Source organism: Malaclemys terrapin, chromosome 1 (genome assembly GCF_027887155.1).
Source record: "Malaclemys terrapin pileata isolate rMalTer1 chromosome 1, rMalTer1.hap1, whole genome shotgun sequence".
Classification (NCBI taxonomy): Eukaryota; Metazoa; Chordata; order Testudines; family Emydidae; genus Malaclemys; species Malaclemys terrapin.
In genome coordinates this window covers 24,801,043-24,828,758 of record NC_071505.1, presented here as the reverse complement: position 1 = coordinate 24,828,758, position 27,716 = coordinate 24,801,043, and the positions used below count along the sequence as shown (strand labels likewise).

The 27,716-nt window shown below is 42.4% G+C and overlaps 3 protein-coding genes across 4 annotated transcripts in view; 2 read left to right on the top strand and 1 right to left on the bottom strand.

Moving 5' to 3' along the window:
* The window catches only part of NAPEPLD (N-acyl phosphatidylethanolamine phospholipase D), a 30,029-nt gene extending 25,770 nt beyond the window's left edge, over positions 1-4,259 (top strand). The window contains exons 4-5 of one of the 2 annotated variants that reach the window (XM_054017765.1): positions 67-199; positions 3,292-4,259. In XM_054017765.1, coding sequence (XP_053873740.1) covers positions 67-199; positions 3,292-3,420 — 262 coding nt within the window. In that variant the 3' untranslated portion in view covers positions 3,421-4,259. The remainder of the gene's footprint in view (positions 1-66; positions 200-3,291) is intronic. The other variant, XM_054017774.1, reaches the window with a different exon arrangement.
* A 1,307-nt stretch (positions 4,260-5,566) lies between these two features.
* ARMC10 (armadillo repeat containing 10) lies at positions 5,567-21,664 on the bottom strand. The gene is made up of 7 exons (XM_054017753.1): positions 21,288-21,664; positions 18,530-18,675; positions 16,913-17,047; positions 13,308-13,484; positions 11,338-11,409; positions 8,007-8,195; positions 5,567-5,755 (listed from the first exon to the last, which is right to left on the bottom strand). Exons 1-7 carry the CDS (start codon positions 21,529-21,531, stop codon positions 5,585-5,587), a joined length of 1,134 nt encoding a protein of 377 aa, XP_053873728.1. The 5' UTR covers positions 21,532-21,664; the 3' UTR covers positions 5,567-5,584.
* A 4,565-nt stretch (positions 21,665-26,229) lies between these two features.
* Positions 26,230-27,716, top strand: part of FBXL13 (F-box and leucine rich repeat protein 13) — a 170,380-nt gene continuing 168,893 nt past the window's right edge. Inside the window, exon 1 of the mRNA XM_054017732.1 lies at positions 26,230-26,310. Coding sequence (XP_053873707.1) covers positions 26,236-26,310 — 75 coding nt within the window. The 5' untranslated portion in view covers positions 26,230-26,235. The remainder of the gene's footprint in view (positions 26,311-27,716) is intronic.

Genomic DNA, 27,716 nt, shown 5'->3' with positions numbered 1-27,716 from the left:
GTCTATTTAAAAACCCTAATAAAGAACAGATATCTTGAATGTACAAGGTTACACTAAATATGTAAGTTATTTTGTATTTGTTAGGTGGTTTATGAAATACCAGCATGTGAATCCTGAAGAAGCTGTAAGAATTCATATTGATGTTCAGACAAAGAAGTCTGTAGCGATTCATTGGGGAACCTTTGCTTTAGCAAATGAGGTGAGTTTGGGCTAATCATGAATACATTCAAATTTTCTAAGTACGGAAACAATAATTAAGCTTAATCATCTCATATTATAACAGACATCTATAAATGGATTATCTATAGCTCAGAATTATAAGCTTATTTTATCTTAATCCTTACATAACTGACTACATATTGTATGTATTTAGTTAAGACTAAATTCTACAATTTTTAATACAGAAACTAGTTCAGTTTTCTTAACATTTTATACCTTGAGCTAAAATTGTTCTCAAAAAAGCTGAATTTCTTGTGAATGTCAAATACTTAAAGATAAAAGGCAGTGAGAAAATATCAGCACATTGGGAGCTTTTGTTATGCAGGCAGATTTGAAATACTTGCTCTATTGGCAGAGGAACTGGTGCACTGAAAAAGGGGCAGGCATAGTATGCTTGATCAGAAGAGATCAATGTTGCATGTTAAAAGAGCAAGTCTTGTCATCAGATTTGTGGTACTGGGTTAGCATGAATGTGACATGAGACTGCTTATGTAGTAAATGACCACAGATAAGTCATACAGGTAATAGAATTCATGACAAATGAGGGAGAGAATAAGAGAAGAAACCCAGAAAGAGAGAGACTATAATTCTAGTCCAGCATTTGAAATTTTGCATCCATGCCTTGAATCATCAGACACTTGGGACACAAATCTAGATCAGATGACGGGACAAAGAAGAGCTTGTGTCAGAAATCCAGAAAGAGAAATTGACGCATAAGATAAAGAATTCTGCAATTGATCTTCAGATCTGAATGCCCCAAATTGGGAAGAAAATATTTACAATAGTACATCAGCAGGTATTATAGAAATGTGCTGGATAGCAAGACTAAAACAGACAATCATGGTTTTTATTACCATTATAGGTTAAATTATTAATGAGTCACAGGGTGAAATAACTTTCTGGAATGGAGGATGGGAGTGTTCTGTTATATGGATAGTAATTTAGGTATACAAAAATCAGGGACAGCAGAAATGTGAATAAATATGTAACTGCTAAGTATCAGAGGGGTAGCTTTGTTAGTCTGTATCCACAAAAACAACGAGGAGTCTGATGGCACCTTAAAGATTAACAGATTTATTTGGGCATAAGCTTTCGTGGGTAAAAAACCCCACTTCTTCAGATGCATGTGTACTGCTAAGTTTGCTTTTATTGTTGTATCATTTGCAGACAGGCAGAAGTTGGACTATTATAGGTGTATATAACACTTTACTAAACATGTAAAATGTGATTAACTGTCTAATCTTGCATAATTAAGTTCCTTTTATAGTTAATTTGAGGTACACTTTGACAATTTCATATTCTGTTCTATTGCTCAATTTTTAACTTCATAAACAAGTTTCTAATATAGGTAATATGTTGCCACTGTTTGTAAAATTGTAGTTTAGGGGAAATTATTGTTAAAACATCTATATGCATTTTATCTTGTAACTAGTAGCCTGGATACTGAGTTATTAAGGCGGCAACATATGTAAACACAGTATCCTTGATACAGTGTTTCACATGCAGGCCACCTTGAATAGTCTGTGCCTTTGGTATCCAACATATAAAAAGTGCTTTTTTAATTATTCTGAATACACGTTGAAAACTCCCTTAAGCCTTTTTTATATGCTTTGCTTTGTATTCAAGATAGCATTGCCTAGAAATGCTGTGTGCATAGTATACCTTCTTCAAATTATCTAAATTTATTTTTAAAAATGTAACACAGCAAGGAGACAGCATTGAAATGACAGTTTGCTTGCTTGAACAATCAAACTGAATAACCTTTAAATGTGGGAGAAGGAAGTCTTTATTTTTTGTTGATCATGACAGAAATGCATTTTTCTAAAATTGGGAAAGTGCCATCTACTGAATCACCAACCCCACTTCCTCCAGTACTTAACTTTTCCCCATGGTTCCCAACCCAGGAGTGAGCTGGTCCTGGTTTATTTAAGAACTCTTATCCAATTGGGTGTGAGGTAGTATGGATTTTGAGTGATAGATGCATATTTAGCTAGTATTGTAAAGATTATAGGTCATAGGGATACCATATTTAAAAAATAAAAAAAAGGACACTCCACGGGGCCCTGGCCCTGCCCCAACTCTGCCCATTCCCCAAAGTCCCCGCCTTAACTCCCCTTCCTCCCTCCCAGCCACGCGAAAAGGGCTGCCCAAGCGCTACCGGTGTCACGGTTTGCCGGGCAGCTTCCAGACCCTGCGCCCCCCGGCCGGCACTTCCCCAGCACAGCTGGAGCCCGGGAGGGGAAGCGCCCAGACGGGGGCGTAGGGTCTGGAGGCTGCCCGGCAAACCCGTGAAGCTGATAGCGCTCGGGCTTCGGACAGCCCCCTTGCCTCAGGACCCTGCACCCCCGGCCGGGCACTTTCCCTCCCGGGCTCCAGCTGCTCTGCTCCTCCCCTGACTCTTCGGCTCTGTTTAAGAGCCAAGCTGCCCGAGCCAGCGCTACCGGCTTCGGGCAGCCCCCTTGCCTCCGGACCCTGCGCCGCCGGAGCAGAGCAGCTGGAGCCTGGGAAGGGAAGTGCCCGGCCAGCGGCTCGGGGTCCGGAGGCAAGGGGGCTGCCCGAAGCCGGTAGCGCTGGCTCGGGCAGCTTGGCTCTTAAACAGAGCCAAAGTCTGAGTCAGGGGAGGAGCAGAGCAGCCGCGGGAGAGGAAGTGCCCGGCCGGTATTTTTCCTGGACATGTTCGGCTTTTTGGCAATTCCCCCCAGACGGGGGTTTGATTGCCGAAAAGCCGGACATGTCTGGGAAAAACCGCACATATGGTAACCCTAATAGGTCATCCATTGTCTGTTACTAATTGTATAATTTCAGTGGGGTGTTTTAAATAATAATAAACCTCCAATAAAACCCCAAAACTTTCATGCTCACTTAATCTCAGAAAATGTACACCTAGTACACATTGCCCATTATATCCAAAAGGTGAACCAGTTTGTGTAGAGCAGTGGTTCTCAACCTGAGGTCCAGTCAACACAGAGCTGCGGCCCATAATGGTAAATAGGTTGAGAACCACTGGTGTAGAGCTTGAAAGCCATATTTTATCTAATGCTGGCATTGTATCTTTCTCCCTTCCATCCCCAGTACTACTTGGATCCTCCAGTTAAACTGAATGAAGCCCTTGAAAGATATGGCTTGAAACCTGAGGATTTCTTTGTCTTGCACCATGGAGAATCACGAGACTTGAATATAAATGATGATGGATTTGAATAATTTTAAAAAATCTGGCAATTCTTTGAGCCTTGTTTTGATATGTACTAGGAAACAATGAAAAGATTGATAGCTTCATAACCCTATAATGAAATTTTCTAAAAATTTGTACTGGATTTTCAGACTCCAGGTTTGTTAATTTCAGAGGTAAAAATTGTATACCTGCTTGATTACACAATTGCTTATAAACTGAATGGCATATTGAGATGATTTAAACACACGCTAATGTACAAGGCATTAATTGTCTAGAAATACCTTGTAATTTCAACTATGTACATCAACCAAAAAATGCTTTAATTTTTTCATATATGGTTTTATGGGGTGGAGTCTTCCAACTGTTGTGAAAGCATGTTTAAAGTAAAATACTGATTTTACTGAATGCCTGTATGTTTGCATTTCATGAGAAACTAAAAATGATCTAAAGAAATGTGCCTTTTTAAAGGGAGATATTACTTAAGATTTGCATCATTAATGCATAATTACTGCTGGCCAGAATATCTGTACTCTTTCATTGTTTTAGAATTATTCTTTATCATAGATCTAAATATTTCTATTATTTTGAGATTGGTTTTCCTTGTCAAATACGGTACATAAACTCATTTTGCTCCTATCTGAAGTCATGATTCAGCCTTTTATTTCTGTATTTTTTTTCAACTAAGCAGAGGCACTGATGGCATTGTCTCAAATACAGGCTATAGAAGACTTTTCACAGCTTCCATATGGTTTTACTAAGCATGCCGTGGGATTATAAAATTTGTGCAGTATTGTAAAACTTGGCAAAATGCATCTGTAGTCAGTTGCCATACTGATTTACAAAATAAAGTCTATTATTGCCAGGAAAATTGTAATTTTCCTTCACATTTCATTGTAAAAAGTTGCTATACTACTTACAGGATTGTTAGTTATACCAAAACATAAGTCTGACTGCAGGGTATGGATATTTTTTGTTCTGGGAGTGCCATTGCATGTTAACTTCGTAAGAACGGCCATATTGAGTCAGACCAAAGGTCCATCTAGCCCAGTATCCTGTCTTCTGACAGTGGCCAGTGCCAGGTGCCCCAGAGGGAATGAACAGAACAGGTAATCATCAAGTGATCCATCCCATCACCTATTCCCAGCCTCTGGCAAACAGAGGCTAGGGACACTATCCTTGCCCATTCTGGCTAATGGATGGACATATCCTCCATGAACTTACCTAGTTCCTTTTTGAACTCTGTTATAGTCTTGGCCTTCACAACATCCTCTGGCAAATTGTTCCATGGGTTGACTGTCTCATGGGGGACTTCCCCCACTTTTTTTCTTGTTAGTGGTTTAATACTAACTTATCTGCAGCTTCTGAACTTTTCACTTGTATAAAATATATTTTGGGAAATGTAGAGCAGAAGAGAGATTTGAAGGCTGTGGAAATAGTAAGGGAGAGCAAGAGCATGTCTGTGCTATGGGTGGCACAGCTGCAGCAGCATAGTGCAGGTACTTCCTACATCAACAGAAGGGTTTTTCCATCAATGTAGATAATCCCTGCCACCTTCTCTTCCCTCCTCGTGAAGAGCCTCCGGATGCACATACCCTCATTTTCCCCTGGCACTATAACATTCAGGATGTTCTAGATCCTTTTGTATACTCATACATCGCCAACTTCCCAGAAAGAATACCACATGGACAACTGAAGTACCACTTCACAATCTCTAAAGTCAGCAGTTAGATGCTGCAGAGTAGGAAAAATATGCCAGCACAGACCACCTCTCTCCACTCAAGTCAGTCTGCTGTCAGCAAGCCCCTGTGAACATGCAGTCTGTGCTCTTCTGCACCCTTGTGATCCAGTAATTAGCCAGAATCCACATGCAGGCAACACGCAAGTTTCTCTCCATTCAGCAATCAAGGTATTTGTGCTGTCAGTTCCACACCTCCATGCTGTGTGGTTTTGGGGACACCACATAAATCTGCCCTCCCACCACACCAGAGCTATTGCCTCATTTCCTGCCCCCTTTGCAGCCACAACCCCTATACCTGCTCCCCTTGAAGTCCTTGGTTTTCAGTTCCTCTCCACCTGATACAACAAAACTTTTGGCTAGACTCCCTGCTGACCATTCTGCTATGTTCAAAGTAAACCTCCCCATAAAATAAGAACAGCAGCTTGTAGCAAGCAACATACATTATTAAATCTTTATTATACAGGTGTACAAAGGTTTGGACTGGAACCACCCATGGTGGGTAGTTCACCAGGGCCATGGCAGTGGCACATTCGGATGACTGAGGCAAACATGAAGTGGATGCATAGAAACCCGCTCCCATTTTTTCTGTTTTGGTGCATGCTCACTCCAATCCTTCCAGACCACATCTACACAAGTGAAGAGGTGAACATGTTCTTAAATACTATTCTCAATTTGGGTCTCAAAGATTTAGTAGGTGCCATGCAATACTTTGGGTAAAACTCAGACAGATTATTTTGATCTGCATCACATCAATAATTCAGGCTCTAGCTCTGTGCAAAAAACAAAAAAAAAATCTAAAGAATTTTGAAACATGGTTATTTTCAGGCCTCTCTCTACATCCTCTAGCTCAAATAGCCCCACATTTGGGTCACTAACCCTACTTTGCAGTCTTCTGGGGCACACCAGATTTCAGAGGAATCTGACTAAGCATATCAATTTTAGAGGACTTAGAAAGTTTGACCTTTAAACAAAAGTTGTGACACAACCTAAACTACAATGGTGCTCCTGCACCACTATACGACAGTCCCTGCTCCAAAGAGCTCACAGACTAATTGAAATGATGGATGCGTGCAGTTTGTGCATACACTGGGATACATTGACAGAGTTGTGGAGTGTAGGGAGATTGGGGTGTACTGGCAGAATTCAGGGGTGCTGCACTTCCCTCACTGGAGCCTCCCAACCTCTCTCTCATCCCCATATAACTCCCTCCCAGGAAGCATTCACATGTCTACTTCCCCCCCCCCCCCCCCAAAAAAAACAAACAAAAAAAACCAAACAAACCTGCCACCCATGACTCAAACTGTAGCAACCTCTTTTTTGTCTTAGGTGAGGGCTTGTGATTTACTTATCCTTGGCTATGTTAATTGAAGGGGAGTGCACAGCCGTCAATCTTAATGAGGTCTGAGTTATCCAGTCATTAGTACCACCCAGTTTAACAGTATAAGGCAGCAAAAGGAAACAGTTATTTTTTTGGAGGAGAGGTCTGTAACTCAAGAACCCCTTGGTCAAATGACTCCAAGTTATGGTCACTAACACTACCCTGTGCCCCCACGAGCACACCAAATTTCAAAGCCATTTGAATAACACTTCTAATTTTAGAGCACTTTCAAGAATTGAGCTATGAAGCATATAAAAAGGGCAGAAATGTTTTTCTGTGTCAGTGCATTTGCACTGTAAATATACATTCTTAATACCACTCATTTTGGGCTCCCTAAGACTTAGTGGGTGCCAGGCACTAGCTTGTGTAAAACTCAGACAGATTATTTTGACCCACATCAACAGTTTTACCCTAGCTCTGTGCAAAAAAACCAAAAATACCATTTTTCAAAATGGTAACTTTCTGGGGCTTATATCTCCACATCAATAACCATGCCCTTCACCGCCCAAGGCACACCAAATTTCAGAGGAATCCAACTAAGCATGTTGATTTTAAAGGATTTAGAAAGGCTGACCTTTAAACAAAAGTCAAGATGCAACCTTAACTATAGTGACACAACTGTGCCACTATAATTCTTTGCTCAGGGATTTTTAGTGGCCTTGTTTCAGCACAAGATATTTTCTACTACATGTTCTACATTCTATATTCAAAGTATCTGCATTTGTTTTTTGAGTTGATACACTTTGCAATTAAAAGGGTAATATAATGCTTATAAGCTACTTATTAAATTTGTTTCTTGTTCCCTTCAAAAGCTGTTTATATAATTTGACTAATCTCATTATGCTTTCATCCAAGTAATAATGTGGGGATTCATTTTACTTAATAGATGTTCCAGTATTTCCCTGCAAGTGTATAGTAAAGTTAATAGAATTACATAACTGAAATTTAAATGGCCTAACCTTTCTTAAAGTGACAAATTCAGTGCTCAAAATCTATCACACATTACAGCCTAGAGTGAATGTTTACCGCTGCATGATAAATGAAAATGCTGTTTGCAACATTAACAGGTCACTTTAAGGTTCACTTTTTTAAAAGTTGACCTCACTGTTTCAGAACTTACTGTAAGTTTGAAATGGAAATATTTCCATGCCCCAAAGCGTCTTTCCTCTATCATGTACACACACTAGTTCTGTGTAGGAGACTGTCAGTACTAAACAGACTATTGTTTTACATTACTCTGAAAGAGAATCTCTTACACACTGTGTATTAAATGCATTGTAAGCTGTCTTGCTTACAGTCATGTAATAGTGCTCAGCAAAATAAGAGCAGTGTGTTAAACTTCACTTTCAAGAAAGGAAATTCATTTTAGCATTGAATATGAACACTTTCTATTACTGTAATTTACCAGAGTATCTGGTCTTAGTATCTCCTCTTAGTTGTGTTATTATTTTAGCAACTTGTTCTTTCACTTCTGTATCATGGTGATGCAATAAACATACCAGTTTCTTAGTATATTGGGTAGAATGCCCACAGAGCAGAGAAAAAACTGAATCTTCACTGTACTGATCCTGGGTAATGATGCCCTCTTCATTTTTCATATTCTCATTCAAATTTGCGGCAAACATCAGGGCTCTAAGTAGAATCTCTTTGTTTATGCAGTTGTCAAAAAGTGAAAGCAATGATGGTGCCTATGACATTAAATACATAAAAGTAATGCTTAATCATCAATTGAGAAGTAAATGTGTAAAGAATTCCTGATGTAACGCCCCCTCAAACACCAATGATTTTTAAAAAATAAAAAATATTGATACACAAACCAGACAGCTTCCAACTAAAACTCACTAAAATAGAAACCTTACATATATATTCATTACAGCTACCATGTGCTATAAAAGCATGTGAAAGACTGGCAAGGACTGCACATTTTTCCTTTTGGAAAAAACTGGCTTGTGTTTTGCAACCTGACATATGCTTTGTAGTCTGAATCTTTAGAATGTGGTTATCTGGAAAATTCCCATTTTCATTTATAAGAACTGGAATACTGTTTTCATTCTGAATGGTACACCTCTACCCCGATACAACACGACCCGATATAACATGAATTCGGATATAACACAATAAAGCAGCGTTCCGGGGGGGGGGGGGCTGCGCACTCTGGTGGATCAAAGCAAGTTCGATATAATATGGTTTCACCTATAACATGGTAAGATTTTTTGGCTCCCAAGGACAGTGTTATATCGGGGTAGAGGTGTATTTCAGTTGCCTCAAACAGTGACTGAATGTCAAGTATTTAGAAAGCATTTTAAAGTGCAGACAGGATAAAGATATAATTTTGATATACTAAAGACTGACCTTGGCTACTCAAATATTGGTTCAGGTAAAAATCAGGGGAAAGACCAAATACAGTTAACTTTTTCATTTAGTTTTCAAAAATTTAGCCTAAGCATGTAATCACAACTACATACTACTACCCTAATTTGAAGGGCTATCAAAAGGTACCGGATTGACAACTCTGCACTGGTGTGTGCTTATTAACAGATCTGACACAAAATGGGCAGTGGCAGTGCCAGTTTCTCCATCCTGCCCCTGCCAATGAGATGTCATCTAGACATTGAGGCTCTGATCCTGCAAACATGCACATTGAGTTCAGTGGGACTACTTACGTGCTTAAAGTTAGGCACATATGTATTTGGAGGATCACAGGAACAGTCCTTGAATCCATAGGCACTGATCCCATGGGTACTCCAAAATGGTGGGTGCTCAGCACCCACCGGCAGCTCCCCTATCAGCGCCTTTCCCTCCCCCTACCACCTCCCGTCCACTGGCAGCCTTGCCAATCAGTGCCTCCCCATCCCCCCCCCTCCCAGCACCTCCCACCCTCAGCGGGCAGGAGGTGCTGGGGAGAGGAGCGTGAACTGGGTATGCTCAGGGGAGGTGGCGGAACAGGGCGGGAAGAGGTGGGTCAGGAAGAGGCAGGGGCCTTGGGTGAAGGGGTGAGACCTGGGGCAGAGCCGGAGGAGAGGGGCGGAGGAGCACCCCCCGGCACATTAGAAAGTCGGCGTCTATAACCTCTACAGTGATTGTCACCAAGGCTGCTAATTTATGTTGATTTATGGAGCATGTCCACTGGGACTGGACTGAGATGGATAAATTCATTTCACATACATTATACTGATGTTCTTAAGTGGACAGTCAGTTTAATTTTTTTTAAATTCTTACTTATGTTGTTAAGAATGCTTTAGATTATTTAAACTGATTATTTTAAAAGTCAAGTGTGCTTTACACTTATTTGCCCTTTTCATTTTGGATGAAAAGAAGAGTCATTTTTTCTTTAAGGTTCTAAGGTATTAGCATCATGTTACAACATTTGGGAGGCAAACACTGAATACAAATATTTATTTGTTGGAAGGAGGTAAACATTGTTTTTAGTTAATGGAAACATTTTTGTTGGTCTCAGGTTTTATACAAGCTTGTTTATACATCTGCTTCATTTTTGGCTCATATTTGACCTTACAATGTCCCTTGAAAAGGCTGGAGTCCATAGTCAGATGAAGTGGAAGTTCATCAAGAACGAAAGTCCACTTTTTTTTTTTTTTTTACTTTGACCTACTGCTTATATCCTAATAATGGAGCTGTGGTAAGACATGGTATCTGTAGGGCAGCAGATTGGCTGTTTGTGCCTGTGACCCCCACAAAGGGGTTTTAAAATGGGAGTACTGAAACCAAATATTCTGATGTCTTATTTTGTTTTGAGAAGCTCATTTGAGAGTAAAAAACAGTACAGCTAAAAGGCAACTTGAAGTGGTTTAGATTTCATTTGTTACCAGATCGACATTCTTTTACATATAGCCAAAATGGATGCAACCACCAGGTGCTGAAAGGTAAAGTACTTCATGTTCTAAAGACCTCCGGACAGTGGCAGATTAGCCACTGGGCCAACAGGGCCTGTGCCCAGGGGCCCCGGCCAATTGGGGTCTCCCCAAGCCCCAACCTGCTCTGTCCACCCGCCTGGCGCTCCTGCAGGAGTGCTGGGTGGGCAGAGCAGGACAAGCCCCCACGCCCCAGCCCCATTTCCCTCGTAGGAGCGCCAGGAGGAGGGACGGGGAGACTGCAGGCGGAAGGGGCCCCCACTTGCTGTCGTCCAGGGCCCCACAAATCCATAATCCGCCTTTGCCTTGGGAGCTGCACTGGGAGGGGTATTGTGTTCATAAAGATGTCTTATCAAAACAGTACATCTGTGGATAGAGATGTTTTGTGTATAGTGCATTTTCTACCTTTCTCAGCTGCAAAAGTTATGACAGCTGAGACAACAGTTGTTGAGAAAGTGAGGATAATTTGCAATGTTGGATGCATCTGAAATGATTTGCAGCACATCCTCAGGCCATATGTTCCTTTTGTAGATGAATATAGATGAAAAGTGGCAGTTGGCTATATTATTTTATGTCTCATGTATGAGCAGCAACTAATGCCCTCGTTTTGTGGGAAGGGGTGGAGAGAAACTGCTTCTGCAAACTGCCACTATCATTCTGCACTATATACAGGAAGCATGACCAACAATGGCCATATGGTGAACATGTTAACCATGCATATGGGTGAATCTTCATATGTGAATGTGATCTCTCTGATATAGAACGACCTGGAACAAGCTTATGCTTTTAGCTACCATTCCTAGTTTCAGCTTGCTTTGGCTATGTAAAGTAAAATTCCAGCATTAAATGTACAGCTATTTAAGAATCATACAATTTGAAGTGTAGATTAAATAAGAGCATCATGAACTTTTGTACTAAAATGTTCAGCACTGAAGCAGTTTGAAAATGGCAAAAGTCTTACTTGAGCACTGAAAAGATGTCTTGTCATGGCTGGGTTTGCAGATAAGTTCACAAGTACTTTTAGAACTTGAATCTGAAATGAGGAACATAATAGTTCACACGGAAAAACTCTTAAAATAAGGGGAGGAGAATCCTAAATCTCACTGTCTCTTTCACCCGTGCCTTCCCTCCTCCCTATAACTTTGCATGAAAGAGTCTCCCTACCAGAATTTGCCACACTATCACCCTCTAATTCCACATAAAGATTAACTTCTTCAGTGATGTCCACAAGAAAAGAGCCACCCTCCACCCCATGTCTAAGCTTCTCGTGTCTCCTTGCTTTCTCTGCATCTGTAAGCTCTTTGGTTCCGGGACGGTCTTCATTTACTGCTTTTGAACAGAGAGAAGCAAAGTGTCAGCCTTTAACAATTAATTCATTGTAGCTAAAGCAACTGAGGAGGAAAAATACTGCAGGAGCAAATTCTTCATGTGAAGCGGAGTAGCGATCTGAGCGAAACTGGTAAGCTGGGCTGTACTGCTTCTTTGGAAGCAGTGAACCTGGGAATACTGCAAGTGTCTAGTGGAAGGGGCTGGACACTCTAGGGAGATACTCAGAGGGATCAGGGGCTGCAGTGTGTCCATCACTAACCTGTAGAGAGACAGTGAGGCTTGCATAGGCCTGGGGGGGGGGGAGGAAAGGGGGAAGTATTTATGTTGCCCATGGCGGATGGATTTGGGGACACAGCAGGCACAGTCAAGGCTTCCTCATGCTAAGGGCAGTTGGTAGCAAGGTGCCTCACAACCCTGGGTACCCCCGGGAAGAATCACAAGGAGAAGAAAAAATTCACATTATTCCTGGTAGTAATTTACAAATATACATTTTTTTCTTTTTTCAAATACCACTAAGAAGCGGTATCTTCTACAGGTCTTCTATTCGCATTGGGACTATGACAAAAATTCAGATGAGCCTATACTCATAGTAATTATGGTCACAGACATACAGAAGACTTTTCTTCTGTAAGTCAAAGGGCAAATTTCAGCTCTCAGATCCACAAGATGGCTGTTGACTGTGATGACCTACTCTCCCTGTATATACAACTTCCAGGAGAGCCATATTATAAACAGATATATTAAAGAACAACAGAGTTAAGATCACCATGTGATTCTGAGAGCAAACCCTTGCTCACTATCCCCAGAGAGATTCATGCAACAGTGGAGCCCTCCACATGCAGATCTCCTTTGCCCTGTGCTGGAGTGGTAGTGATCTCCTACCTCCATGGCACTATGTACTTACTGGGATCCTATAGAGGGCTCTCATTTGTTTTGGGGTGGTGCATTCCACAGGCAGAGAAGGGATGAATGGAGCTTTATTTCCCACAGCAGCACCACAGAGATTAGCTAGGAAAGGTAATAAAGCTTGTGGTATTATCATCTGTTCCATGCTCTCCCCATCTCTGTGCAGGGCCAACACCCTTTATAATGGAGTCCATGGGGCAGTTGAAACTATGAGAGCCACTGATAGCATGACTCCATTTTCCCCGATAGGTCATATAGTGGAAGGGGGTGGTGGGGTTTCTAGAGCCAGTGCAAAGGCACAGGACTGCTGTGTGGATGGCTCTGGTCTCCTATAGCATCCAGCAATACGGGGGCAAAAACAAGGCTCCATCTCCAGAGAGGGGGAATACCCCGCCCTGGGAATGATTTGGGGTGAGAAACTCTGCAAGAAGATCCTTGTGAAGTAATTTTCCCTCCTGTGGGAATTTCCATTGGGGAGGACAATAGAGAAATGTTTGCAAGTTCTTTACACATTCTCCACTAGTTATAGCTACTAAACTGTAAAATTATTTTTCTTAAAAAAAAAAAAAAAAAAATACACCACAGAGTACCTTAGAAACTGATGGATTAAAAAAAGAAAGCAAATCTAAACTGGAAGACATCTCAGTCAAAGTTAAGCAGCTTGGTATCTTGTTATGATAGTACAGTAAACAGTACCTGTGTCCTTTCATTTCCTTCTGAAAGCAAATGAAGAAAGCACGGAATTGCATTTGTCATCATATGGTGGTAGTCATTGGTAACAGACATATTTGTTAATAATCTAAGTTCAGCTAGCTGCAGATCAGAGTTCAAAGGTGATAACTCAATCTCCTTACAGACTTGTAAAATGTATACCTTAAAGAACAGAAAAAGAAATGGTTAAATATACAATTTGTTGATCCAGACAAAGAAGTTCACAGTTAACATCCCAATGTCAGTAGTCACGATGGCTCAAAATCATGATTCCCAGAAGAGGATACATAAATAAAACAATGTATAATCAGTCTCACCTTTGATCAAGAACCTGTAAATAAGGCACTAGCAGCTAAATAAGCTACGTTAAGTTTTAGCAGAAACTATAATTAAAGGAATACTATCAATTTGATTTTTTTGTAAAGACTAGTTTTTTTTTAAAAAAAAAAATCAGTTTTCTGATAGAGCTATTTGTTCTGATTTAAACAAAAAAATACCTGCTCCTCTACATAAATGTACAAGGGCCTTTTAGACAGGCCCAAAGTAACATCACTGAATGGCTCTGTCAGACTATGCATTCATATGATTCCCACCCCATAGTATCTGAACACACCCCCTACACCAGTATTTAAAAACTGGAACTAAAATGTCTCTTCCTTCCCACCCCACAAGAAATAGGTACCTGTAATTGAATTGCTTACAGGGTTGTGTGTATTTGTATATGTGATAAATTTATGGAGGCAAAGCTAAGCAGAAGAAATGAGTTTTGCATTTAGTTGCAAAAATGGTTAGTTACATGGTCATTCTTATCTCTTGTAGCAGTGAAAGTCCTCCATCTCCACTTACTGATCAATAGTTTCCATTTACAATGGAACATAGCTTTTGTAAGGGTTCATGGTTGTAGAGGGATAGGTTTGACTATTAGGACTTGTACTGGACTCTATTTAGTGGGGAGCCAGTGCAGAGTGGAGTACTGAGGTGATCTGTTAACAGCAACCTATGTTGCTAAGCAAATGGGCTGCTATATTTTGTACCAATGGGAGCTTATTCAGGATGTGGGATTTGTTCCTAGAGAAGAGTTGCAATAATTAAACCTGGATCACTCTGGTCAGGTCTGAGTCTGAATGGATCAGACACAATCTTCTGGCCTGTTAGAAGTAAAAGAGGCTGTTCTTGCTACCATGGCTATTTGGGCATCCAATAGCACTGAAGAATCATAAACAACCCCAAGTCCACAAACTGATTTAACAATCAGAACTGATCAGACCATGTAGACAAAAATGTTTAAATGGAAAAAAAATTTAAATGTTCATGAAATAGAGTTGGTTAGAAAATAGAAAAACTAATAATGGGGAAGTTAAAGAGGAGGCACACCCCTTTTCCTGTCAGCATTTCTTCAGTCTTGCCAGAGTTCAACTTTAGCCAGCTGCTGATTTCAGATAAACATCAGAAAGCTGAGAGATTGTGCTGTTAAGATTTGACGTAAAGGAGATACAGAATGGACTGATGTGTGAGTGTTGCTGGGACTTGGGAGAGTTGGCAAGACAACAGAGGTTCAACTGAGATATTGAACAGTATATGGAGTGCACTGAGCCTTGTGTGATTCAGTAGGGAAGGAATTTGGGGATGAAGTCTAGCAATGACCATCTGCATTTGGAGTGAGACTAATTGTTTTGGGCTGTTTCTGTTGTTTCTTAGAAACAGGACCATAGTATATGGTAATCAATGGCATCAAATGCTGTAAATAGATCCAGCAAGATAGTACAGGCAGGAGGATGTCGGCCATCAAAGGAGCAGCTAGTTCTGTCATTGTCCTGACCTCAAGCCTGACTGAGAGGGATCCCATTTTCAGTGAGCTGACAGATGGCTTTGGAGACTTTTTGCTAGCTTTTTGATTGGATAAAACACAAGGTATGTGTGTTTGTGTTAGACACTAGGTGATAGTTTGCAAGGTCTCTAGCACTGAGCAATCTTTTTCTAGTAATGGTTGGACTATTGCATGTAGTAATGTGTATGATAAATTACAAAAGGAGGAATTAAGAATCTTGGTTAGTTAGGGGCTCAAAGTGTTTTCTACTCTTACCACCCAGAAAAGGCAGGCATCAGTCACAGGTGTTGGCCTCAGATACCATCAGTGCTTTTGACTACTTGTGTGAATGGGCCAAATTCTTGAAAGACTGATTGAAGGATGTTGCTCTCTGCTTGTTCTCAGTACCTATCCGGTACATGATCTCTCTGAAATTATTTCTTGCAGTAAGCATTGCTGTGTTCGAAAGTTGAATGGAGGCAATCTGGTCTTAAGAGAACAATTTATGGTCCAAAAAAGTTATGCCAGGCATGACTTTGCTATCTCCATGGCAGAGGAAAGAGAGAATCTCTTTGCCTCCTTCATGCCAATAGCACAGATTAGTAAAAATTTCTTGTTTCTGAGTGTCTCCATCAAACCATTATCTCCACCCCCAATATTTGGAGTTTTTTTCCTTCCTGCTCTTTTTTTACAGGCTGAACTACGATAATATGTAGATTGCCAGCTGGGAGAATGTGTGTTGGTGATGGTGTGTCTATAGCAGTAGTCAAGGAATGGTTGAATTGCTTTACCAAGTCATATACTTTTATTGACCTCTTTGCTGGGTAAAATTTTCTTTAAGTAAACTCTGGAATTTGGGAGGGTACAAGAATTTCTTAAGTGGACCAGCGCAGTGCTTTCCTTTTGTCCTATGAAAGGAATAGTTATTTTTCAGGAAGTGGTCTGATCAAGATATAGGGGTAGCTGTGTTTCTTATGCCTGAGGATCTAATCTACAGCATGGACATCTGTGTGTGTAGAGACCAGGGACTATATTTTTGGGCCCACCCACCTTCCTCCTCTGCCTCTCTGCAGATGCCTACTTGCTGCCTCTTCATTTTCAGCCCCTTGCTGAAAGAGAATTCCTGGATTGCTTTCTGGGGAAGAGAGTGCATGCTAGTGCAAGAGACAAGTGCAACTGAGTATCAACAAAGGAGTGACACAGTCTCTATACAAGAGTGTTGTAAAGTGCACAAAATAAAACTGACAAATCTTCTGACTCATCTCTTTCAGTTATAGTAGTCCCACTTATTACTTGTAACCACAGTAGGTATAAAATTTTCAGAAGAAAATGTGAGTCTCAAACTGACTTTATCCCTTTAAATTTTTGCATTTGTATTATTTAAAAAGCAGAACTATTTCTGTATTTCTGAATGGATTTTATAATATATATTTGAGATTGAATTTAGAATAATAATCCTGACACCTCTGATATCTTTTTTCCTCCTTTGAACATTGGTATCAAGTTAATTTTCTTTCTAGTCCTCTGGAACCTGCCTGGTTCTCTAAAATGCTTTAGAACTAATTGCTAGTGGTTCAATAAATTTGTTAGCTATTTCTCTTGGCCTTAGGGTTTAAAGATCATTTGGATCTGCTGATTTGTATATATTCATGTTCTCCAAATATTGCTGCATGATCCTTTTAATCAATAGCTATATTGAAAGGTCTTTAATATTTCCTAGCTGTCCATACTTCATTTTGTTGTTCGATTTTGCCTCCGTTATGGTGCCTTTTAGTAAACTTACCTTTATCTCTTCTTGATTTTTAACATTCATACTCAAGTTATTAAGTGTGTTTAGTGCTTTTTCTTTAACTTTGGGAATGGAATTTGAGAGCATCTTTCCAATAACAGAAAGGCCATCCAAATTTCGAATTATATCCTAAAAGATAAACAGATACATATGTAAGATATTACAGCTAATTTTAAACCAAATGGGAGTTCTGCCTCACTAAAGCTTTCAGGATCTGGTCTCTGATATTTAAGGAGAGAATATCAGCAGTTTAATATTATTTCTTTATATACCAGCCTATACAAAATAAATAGGCACAACATTCATTGTGAAACTTTGGTGCCAATTTATAGTACCTAGTTACTTTATCTCCAAATAATTTTTTTCATAGATAAAATGAGAACAAATAGGATAGATACATGTTTCTGCAGGGTCACTCCTACAATTCTCAAATCTTGTAAAACTATCCGAATTAAGAAAGCTTTGCTCACTTCTAGAATTGTAAAGAAGCATCAGTTATGTTTTGTTTAATCCAACTTAAACAATTACTTGATGTTTCTCATTCAGCGTAATAAAATATGCCATCAACAGGCCATATTTTGGCTTTGGATACACTATTTCCATTGAAATCAGTGGGAGCCCTGCTTAAACATTTGAGGCTAGAATATGGCCTAATATCTCTATTATTCAAGCCCTCTATGTCAGAATTCCCCTTTGAATTCAGTAGGATTGCAGCATGCAGGTTTGCAGAACCAGGTTGAATATTACAGTTAGCAGGTTCTAAAATTTAGCTTATTTTCCATATATTTACAAAGTTCAAATGCTCTTAAAAATATATTACTGCTCCTGCCACAACCCTACTTCCTCCTCCCCAAAACTGAACTCAACAACACTGTTTTAATTCTCCTTATGAAAAATATCTCAGGACTCATGACATCCCAGTCACCTTAGTAGAGATCTGGGGGAATAAATATTTTTAGTAAGAAATAATATTTTTAGTTTCTCATTAGAAGCCAGAGAATAATTGAGAAACTATGGTTACAATTATGAGAAATACCTCAACAAGAGAAGTGTGGAAGCTTGAAAATTAACCCTTTATGGATACAGGAAAACATGCATCTCCCAAAGAAATTTGTCATATTGAATTCCCAGTCAAAGGAATACCCTGATAGCAGAGGGGTTAGACTTAGCAAATTTCAGGCCTGATAATGGGAGTTGCAGGTGCTCAGCACCTCTCAGATCAAACTCTTCAGTTGACACTGTAAGATTGTTAGTGATAATGAACATATATAATAGCACTTTGAAAATATGAAGCTCTGTAACAACATTAATTATGCTAACAGCCCAGTAAAGTAGTTATTCTTATACCTATTGTAATGATGGGGAAATGACTCAAACGAGGTCATGTTGGCCCAGATGCTCAAAGTTATTTAAGTGCCTAACTCCCTTTTAAATCCATGGGAGTTAGGCACCTAAATACCTTTGAGGATCTGGGTGATAGTCACTAAATTAGGATTAGAACACAGGAGCTTCTAGCTCTCGATCTCATACTTACTCCTCTGCAAAATGCAGTCTCATTTTCTATACTGGCTCATTTTGAAATACAATTGCTTTCTTTAGAACATGACTTACTTGATTTACAGAGAAGGCAGCACTGTTGCTCAGAGTGACCAAGGCTTGTTCTTGAATTAACGGATCATCTGTGTGCTCAAGCAAATGAATAAGTTTCTGTAGATGATGGGCATCCAGGTTACTGGGTGATTTTGGAAGATCAGTGTCTGCCAAGGTTTAAAAATTAAAACAAATTATTTCAAATCAACTCTGAAACATTTCACTGGACCAACACATAACACTTTTTACAGAGCTGTGTTATAGCCACATACTTATGGATAGCATGTCAGCTGTAGGCCACATAATCCTAGGATTCACTGATCCACTATGATATTATGGCAGAGTCACTGCAATACCAGTTAAGGCTGGGTTCTATTTTGCATTTAAAGCAGGATTTCAATATGTATATTTTAAAAGAATGCATCTGCCCCAATTTTTCAGCATGTAATCTGAGTAAAGCCTGATTTTTGTTTTGAGGATTTTCAAGTAAATCTGTTAAATAGTTTCTGATTTCTAGTCAGTTAAAAAGATCTTTTAAAAAAATTAACTTTCTGAGTTGCATGACTTTGAGCCCCTCTAGTTTCAAAACTTCAAAGTGTAGAAAGTAAAAAAAAATTGTGAGAGCGTGGCTATGTAATTATTTTGCTAATTCACAAAGAAATAATTCTATTAATTATTCATCATAACTGGATCCTTATTCATTGCAGTTATCCAATGGAGATTTTTTTTTTTTAATGTCTGCTACGTCCATTTCTGACATGGAATGCGGCAACTTTTTTGGACAATTTAGGAGAAGAGTAGAAATTTTGACTTATATCGCCAGTAATATTCCTCCCAGAATTGGGGGCTAACCTGGTGAATGAAGAAAATGCTAGTCCCGGGGCATCTGATCTGAACTGATGATCTTTGATAAAGAAACAGTTGCTGTGTTAAGGTTACTGTTCTTCATGAAGACACTGAGCCAACTGAAGAGCTCTGCTTCTAAGTCAGCTAAACACAAGAGTGTCATACAGTACCTGGTCTTCAGGAAAGCAAACACTACTAATGTCAAAGTTCATGATCAGCCAGATCAGGAGTGAAGCTCTTGAGCTGGCTAAACGGTTTTATGAAGACCAGGATCTGTGATAAAGAAAGGGGGACTGTAATAAATACTAAGATTTTGTGAAGCTGACCAGCTCACTCAGAAGCAGACCCTATTCTTGAAGAGATTCTCTCTTGATTAACATTATACCTCATTAATGAGTCCTTATGCACAATAGTTAGCCATTGAATATGACAAAGGTTGGGTTTTTTTTAAAAGGTCTTGGACAATTCTAAATTTCCAAACTTAAGTGCCTGAAGTTAGGCATCTAACTCCAGATATAGGTCCTGATCATGCAATGAGATCTCCATGGAGGATTCCTGTGCATTTGTGGACCTCCATTGACTTGAATGGCTCCACACAAGGGCAGGTGTCTGCCTAAGTAGATTCAGTAGCAGAATCAGGGCTTTAGCCACTTTAAGAAAAAAAAAAGACACCAATTTTCAGTATTGAGTAACTACAGATCCTACTGACTTTTGCCAGACTGGTGGCAGTGTAAACTGAAAGTCATGCATAAAAAAAGATTTCACAACAAATACTGCCTTGCTGCACCCTCACTAGGTTGCAATTATTCTGAACCCTATTTTCCGACATTTTTACCAATATCAATTATGCTATCTATAAATAGTGGCTCATCAGCATCAAACTACAAAAATGGCAATAGTATTTCAATCGAGACAGTGACCAAAGTGTAACCTGAAATTCTTATGAAAAACAGAGCTCGGGAAACTGAACCACTGCAATCCTATTGGACAGAAGCTGGACAAATCTAGACTCACATTAGAAATGGCAAAACATTTTCTACAGGTGTCCAATGCAGTCCCAGTCTGTTTCTTTCATCATTATCAATACTTTAAAGACTGTTATCAGACTGTGAAGATCCAAAAGTTGGTTAACTTCTTTATATTATTGGTTGCAAAATGCATTCTTCCGCTCCCTCATAAAAAATGCTTCAACGTTCTTCCATTTGAAACAAAAGTTGAAGATTATGACATCCAAAAGCTAGCCTGCAAAAACAGTTTTCCTTACTATACCCATCTGTGCTTTTATCAGTTATGGGGCTACATAAATCATTAACAATGGAACAGTGGGCAAGCAAGATACCCAATAAAGCACTTTCAAAAAGGCAACTGATAAGATTCATGATTTCAAGGGGGTCTAGTCAGCTTTTAAAAATATAATACATCAATAAGAGTCGTTTTGAAGTTTCAATCCATTAGGGACAGATTTAGAAAGGTATTTAGGTGCCTAAAGTTTCAGATAGTAAATCCAGATCTAATCAAACTGAACTATTCAAATAGTCTGAAGAAGACTATGATCTGTAAAAATAAATGCTACATGGGTGAAAAAGAGATGTAGAGCAGGGCTGGATCCCTAACAGAGACTTCACTGGCTGCATTACTGTCAGGATACCAGGAAATGCTAACATACGATAACCCCAAAGAGTAACAAAATAACCCCCCTTTCCTACCCACACAACTCTCCCCTCTCTTCTGTCACACCACCTTTGGAGGGTCACATCACCTAATGCGTCAGGCAGTGTTGTTACAAAGCCTAGTTTTATCGGCGATACAAATGTTTACATACTCTCCGGTGTGTGTGAATAACTAACTGTGTTTTGGAGAAAGCCCCTGTTAGTGGGCGGGAGATCGGAGGTGCACCGCCCAGTCTGCCGGGCTAAGCCCCGCTGCAGCTCACCTGAGTGGAGGTTGGAGGGTCCCCCCCAGGCAAGGCTGGACAGGACAGAAAGCCCGGACACCCGAGGCAGCAAACCGCCCCCTGGGGCTGACCCATCCCTAGCGCTAGCGGCTCCTTCTGTCCCGGCTGCGGCTCCCGCCCTCCTGCTCCTGGCCAGCCTGTAAACACAATAGCACGCGCCAGCGCCCAGCACGAGCCCCGCCGCCACCCCAGCTCTCGCCGCCGCCCCCCTGGCCTCCCCCATGGCCCTCTGGTGCTCGTCCCCTGGGAGCACTAGGGCAACGCCAGGCTGAGGCGGGCCCAAGCGCCCCTTTCACAGCCGCGGGACGCGCCTCAGCTCAGCTCAGCCCGGCGGAAACGGGACACTTCGTTCCCCCTCCCCCCTGACCTCTGCCTCCCGACGCTGACGTGCTGCTCCACCGCCCCTCCCCCAGCTCGCACAGCGCAGGCGGGGCCAGCCAGGCGCTGTAGCGATCTGCGCACACCCGGGGGGGGGAGGGGGTTGTGGGGTCCCTCCCCCCCAGCGCTCGTGCCGGAGAGCCAGGAGCGCCTGGCGGGCGCGCGGAGGGGGCCGATGCCTCTTTGCTAATCCGCCACTGTCCACACCCAAAATCTTCCTACCTACTGCACACCCCAAGTGATGGTCCGCCACTCCCCAGCCTAATAAGCACATCAGGAGAAGTACCTCAGATGTGGACATGATCCATTATATTTAAATGCTAACAAAAATGTGGGCATGATTGGAAACTAAAACCAGCCACCCAAAAATCTCATGAGGGCATCTGATTTGATTTAATTTCAAGCCTCGTCATGTGCAGCCCCCCCCTCCCCCATCACAGATATAAACTCTTTGGGGCATGGACCTTCTTTTTATTCTGTTTACACAGCACAATGGGATCCTGATCAGTGACTGGGGCTCCTACGTGCTACCACAATACAAATAACATTTTCAAGGTAGCTCTTACTTAAAAACTCCAACAATAATAATCTCCACAAAAGAAGAGGTGGGAGATTATCTCCAAATGGGAGAGACATTCCAATCAGTTATAAGAGAGAAAAATGGTAGTAACAGCTCCACTATCACCTCTTCATTTTTCACTCAGCCCTTCTTCTAAACATGAAAACTAGCTGAAGCTAAGCAGATACTGTTACAGGTTTTTAAAGTTTATGAACAAAACAACTACTACTACTATATACACCTCTACCCCGATATAATGCAACCCGATATAACATGAATCTGGATATAATGCAGTACAGCAGTGCTCCGGGGGGTGGGGCTGCTCACTCCGGCGGATCAAAGCAAGTTCAATATAACGCGGTTTCACCTATAACGCAGTAAGATTTTTTGGCTCCCAAGGACAGTGTTATATCGAGGTAGAGGTGTAGTAATAAACAGCTCCTGAACATCAATTTTTGACAGATCTCAAAGCACTTTACAAAGGAGGGCAGCATCATTCTCCACATTTTATAGATGGGGAAATGGGACTTGTCGTAGGTCACCCAGGAGCCAAACTGGGACTAGAATACTAATTTTCTGAGTCTCAATCCTATGCTGGATCCAGTAGGCCAGACTAACACCTTCTGGCTAAGAATCCCCTATTACTTCACAAATATTAATTAATCTGCACTATAGCCTTGTGAGCTAGGTCAGAGGTTCTCAAACTGTGGTCCGTGAGCTCCATTCAGGTGGTCCGCGGATAGTTACCTCTAAAGTGCGTGCTTGGGTGGCTGCACACAAGAGAATGAAGGGCCACCCACCTAATTAGTGGAGCCGCGCAGGCGTGGCTCCACTAATTAGGTGCCTGGACCCTGGAGAAGACGCACATGTAAGGTGAGGTGGTGACCTTGGAGGGAATAGGGAGTAGATGGGAGGGGGAAGTGGGATGAGAAGACGGGGTGGAGGGAATTTGGGATGTGCAGGGCTGAGAAAAAGGCGACTTTCCCCAGCTCCAGGGCAGCGGCTGCTATGGAGAGATGGCCCTCCTTCCCAGCCTCAGCTCTGTGGCTGCTGTGTCGGGGGAGAGACCCTCCTCCTTCCCAGCCCCAGATCAGGGGCTGCCACAGCAGGGGAGAGAAGAAGAGACCCCCACCTTCTTCCCAGACCCAGCTTGGGGGCTGCCGCGGCCAGGGACAGAGGGCACATCCATCTCATTAGAAAGATAAGACTACTGATATTAAAATATGAGTTGTGTGCTTTTATTTGTAGAACAAAAAAAGTAAATTATTATTAAGTTTTTTTTATTTAGCACTTTTATCCAAAGCGCTTTTCGATAGTTAGCTAATGGGACAAACAACATTTGGAAAGATCATTAAGTGGTCCAACGAGACCCTCAGCAATTTTCAAGTGGTCCACGAAAGAAAAGAAGTTTGAGAGCCACTGATCTAGTCAGTTACAAAATAAGAGTTTAGATGCTGTTTCTATTTTTGGGGTAGTTTTTTTTATCGTGTTTGCACTGAAAAAAATGCAACTTTAACAAACCGTGGTCATAGCTTTTGAACTAAAAAATCACAACTTTTTTACAGCCATAGTAATTAATTAATAAGTAAAGATAAGTTGAAATCAGAGGCAAGGCAAGGATGTGGGCAACAGTTACACATATACCTAATGTAATTTTATGAGTATTTTTATTAAAATTCTGTCCATAGCTTTTCAAAAAATGGTTAGACATGTCTGCTTTCAGAAAATTTAAAACCATCAGCTCTGAAGGCAGTGCAGAAGTAAGGGTGGCAATACCGCGATCCCCATTGCATCTTCCTTTTGGGTCAGAATCTCTAATTTGAGAAACGCTGGTCTCCCCCCATGAAATCTGGCCTTTTGTGTGCATTTACCCTATATTATACAGATTTCACGGGGGGAAGACCAGATTTCAAGGTCCATGATGCCTTTTTCATTGCTGAGAATTTGGTAGGGCCCTAGCAATGTGGTCTGGATGAGGAATTCAGTGGTGCGTAGCAATGATCTGTATGGATGGGGGCTGTATGGAGGCTCATGGGTAAGGCTGCGAATCATTCACGGAAGTCACGGCTTCCGTGACTTTCCATGACCTCAATGAATTTTACAGAGCTGGTGCAGCTGACTCCAGGATCACCTCAGCAGCTGGTCCCCAGGGCTGCCCTGGAGCAGCGGTCTGGGACTGGCGGTGGCAGCAGTGGCGGGGCCCTGGGCCCCCCCACAGCCCGGAGCAGTGGGGCCTGAGGCTTCCTTGCTCAGACTGGCGGTGGTGGCAGTCTTCCGTCTTTACCTCCCAGCAGATAAGATTTAGTTACAGATATTTTTAGTAAAAGCCATGGACAGGTCATGGGGCCATGACTTTTTGTTTATTGCCCGTGACCTGTCCATGACTTTTACTAAAAATACCCATGACTAAAACGTAGTCTTACTCATGGGGGAAGTAGGGAACAGATGAGGAATGATGGGGCTCAACTGGGGGGTAGTGATGGAAGTATGGATAGGAGCTTGGCTTGTTTAGGAAGTATGAATTGTGCCTGAGTGATGAGCTAGGGGGGCTCGGTGTAGGTGCAAGACTGGGTGTATGAATGGTGTCTGGGAGGGTCTGAGTGGGGGGCTTAGTGTGGTGTGGGGCTGGGGATATAGATGGGAGTAGGGATGGAAGTGTGAGTGGTGGGTGTGTGTAGTGCAAGGCTGGGTGTATGAATGGAGTTGTAATGGGGAAAATTTGAGGAGCTAGTATGGACAGGGGGCATGAAATAAGTTAGAATGGGCTATGAATTTAGGGCCTGGTGTGAGGGGAGGGCAGGTGCTATGAATGGAGTTGGGATGGGGGTTGAGCGAATGGGGGCTTGGTGTGGAGCAGCCTGGGGTGGGGGGGGATAAATGGGAATGAGTTGGGTTTGGGTCTGGGCAGTGAGTATGATCTGGGATGGGTGATTGGGGGCTCAGAGCAGCAAGTATGAATGGAATTGGGATGGGGGATTGGGAGGGATGAATGGAGTTGGGATGGGGATGAATGGGGTTTGGGGCAGGGCAGGGGATATAGAGTTGGGATGGGTGAGCCTCGGAGCAGCAGGTGTGAATAGAATTGGAGGGATGAATGGCGTTGGGATGGGAATGAGTTGGGTTTGGGGCAGGCGATATAGAGTTGGGATGGGTGAGTGGGGGCTCGGAGCAGCGGGTATGAATGGAATTGGAAGGATGAATGGAGTTGGGATGGGAATGAGTTGGGTTTGGGTCTGGGCAGTGAGTATGATCTGGGATGGGTGATTGGGGGCTCAGAGCAGCAAGTATGAATGGAATTGGGATGGGAGATTGGGAGGGATGAATGGAGTTGGGATGGGAACGAGTTGGGTTTGGGGCAGGCGATATAGAGTTGGGATGGGTGAGTGGGGGCTCGGAGCAGCGGGTATGAATGGAATTGGAGGGATGAATGGAGTTGGGATGGGAATGAGTTGGGTTTGGGGCAGGGCAGGAGATATAGAGTTGGGATGGGTGAGTGGGGGCTCGGAGCAGCAGGTGTGAATGGAATTGGAGGGATGAATGGAGTTGGGATGGGAACGAGTTGGGTTTGGGGCAGGAGATATAGAGTTGGGATGGGTGAGTGGGGGCTTGGAGCAGCAGGCGTGAATGGAATTGGGCTGGGTGAATGGGGTGCTGGGCAGGGCAGTTCAGAGTTGGGATGGGCTGAGTGGGAGTTGGGGTGAGATGGTGAAGGTCATGGGCTATAGCGTCGGGATGGGATGGGTAGGGGCAGGGCAAGAACGGAGTCAGGATGGGGTGACCAGGGAGGGGGCATAGAGTCGCGATGGGGCGAGTGGGGGGCGGGACACGACCCTCCCCTCCCTGTCGGGCCCCGCCGTACTCTGAGCCTAGGCGCCCAAGAAGGGCGGGCGGTGAGTGGCTGGACCTGTGGCAGCGGGTTGCTAGGCGACCGGGAGCGCCGCTGCCTTAGCTGTAGGAGGCCGCGAGGTCCCGGAGGGGCCCGGCTCGACCATGTCCTCCCTGCGCAACGCGGACCCCGCGCTCAGGGCTTACTTCAAGCGCCACAGGCTCCTCGATGTCTACGAGGTAAAGGGGCCGCGCTGCGCAGGTGCCGGCGCGGCTGGGCGCGGAGCAAGGGGTTCCAGCTGCAGGCTGAGTTGGGGAGGACGGAGCTGCCCCCCACATTGCCTTCCGGCCCCGCCGCGCCCCGCCCTGCAAACAGGCGCTGGGGTTTGCAGCACTGTTGGCTAAATGTGACGAGGGGCCTAGGACCGCGTGGGGCGGCAGCACCCAGAGACTGTCACAGCGTGTCACTGACACCATGGTGCAGGGGAGAGAAAACTTATCTGAAGTCTTGAATGTTGTAAGGATAGTCAAATGAATATATAATTTTAGCCTTAGCATTGTTACCTAGGGTGACCAGACAGCAAATGTTAAAAATCAGGACGGGGGTGGGGGGTAATAGGACCCTATATAAGAAAAAGACTGTCCCTATAAAATCGTGACATCTGGTCACCCTATTGTTACCTGATTCTCTCCTACCCTTTTAATTTTGGTTAGTTTCTTCCCTATGAAAATCATTTGAAACTATGTAGAAGCCATATTTCAATTTCCTTAATAGAAACAAAATAAAGACACCATGTATGATAAAAGTGAAAGACACTTTTTCTGGGTATTCATCTTCTGCAAACAGACCAAACTTGTAGCCAGGATTGCCATGGAAACTTTGGTCAAAACCTCTTTACTAATCAGAATAACTGTAGAGCAGCCACTCCCCTAGCCCGTTAACTTTGGTAGCTCCTAATCATCATCATCATCATCATCATCATCATTTTCCTATTACACCTTTGGCATTTAGGGCAGTGACGAAGCTCCTCCACTCCTGTCTGTTTTTGGCAAGTCTTTTAATGGTTCCCCAGCTGTGCCCCAGGTTTTTGAGCTCGGCTTCCACAGCTCTTCGCCATGTTGTTTTCGGGTGGCCTCGTTTTCGCTTGCCTTCAGGTGTCCATCTTATTGCTACTCTGGTGATGGAATCAGTTTCCATCCAAAGCACATGACCGATCCATCTCCAATGCCTCCGGCAATGATGGTGCTGAGATCCTCTTGGCTGCACTGTGTCAATAGATCTTGGTTTGAGATTGTTCTGGGTCAAAAGATACGGAGGATTTTTCTGAGGCAGGTTGTATGGAATGACCTAATATGACTGCTATATTTGATGATACTCTTGGTTTCTTAAACACACACATTTTAGGGTACACATTGGTTCACATTTTCAAGCTTTTCTCTGTAGCCCTGAGGGCCAGAAGCATGCATTAGATTATCAGTATTCATTATTTAAAAATGATCTCTTGATTCCTGCAGCTGGGGCTTCAAGTAAAACATCAACTATCACAAGACTACAATTGTGAGAATAGGCATCGTTAACACGGTCCCCAGATGACACATATTAATTCTGGAATGAAGTATCAGAGGGGTAGCGGTGTTAGTCTGGA

Coding starts and splice junctions, on each gene's coding strand:
- ARMC10 (XM_054017753.1), bottom strand. CDS start 21,531: ATGGGGGAGGCCAGGGGGGCGGCGGCGAGAGCTGGGGTGGCGGCGGGG. Junction 11,410..13,307: donor AAGGAAATGAAAGGACACAG/GTACTGTTTACT, acceptor TCCTCATTTCAG/ATTCAAGTTCTAAAAGTACT. Junction 5,756..8,006: donor CCCAATATACTAAGAAACTG/GTATGTTTATTG, acceptor TCACTTGTGTAG/ATGTGGTCTGGAAGGATTGG.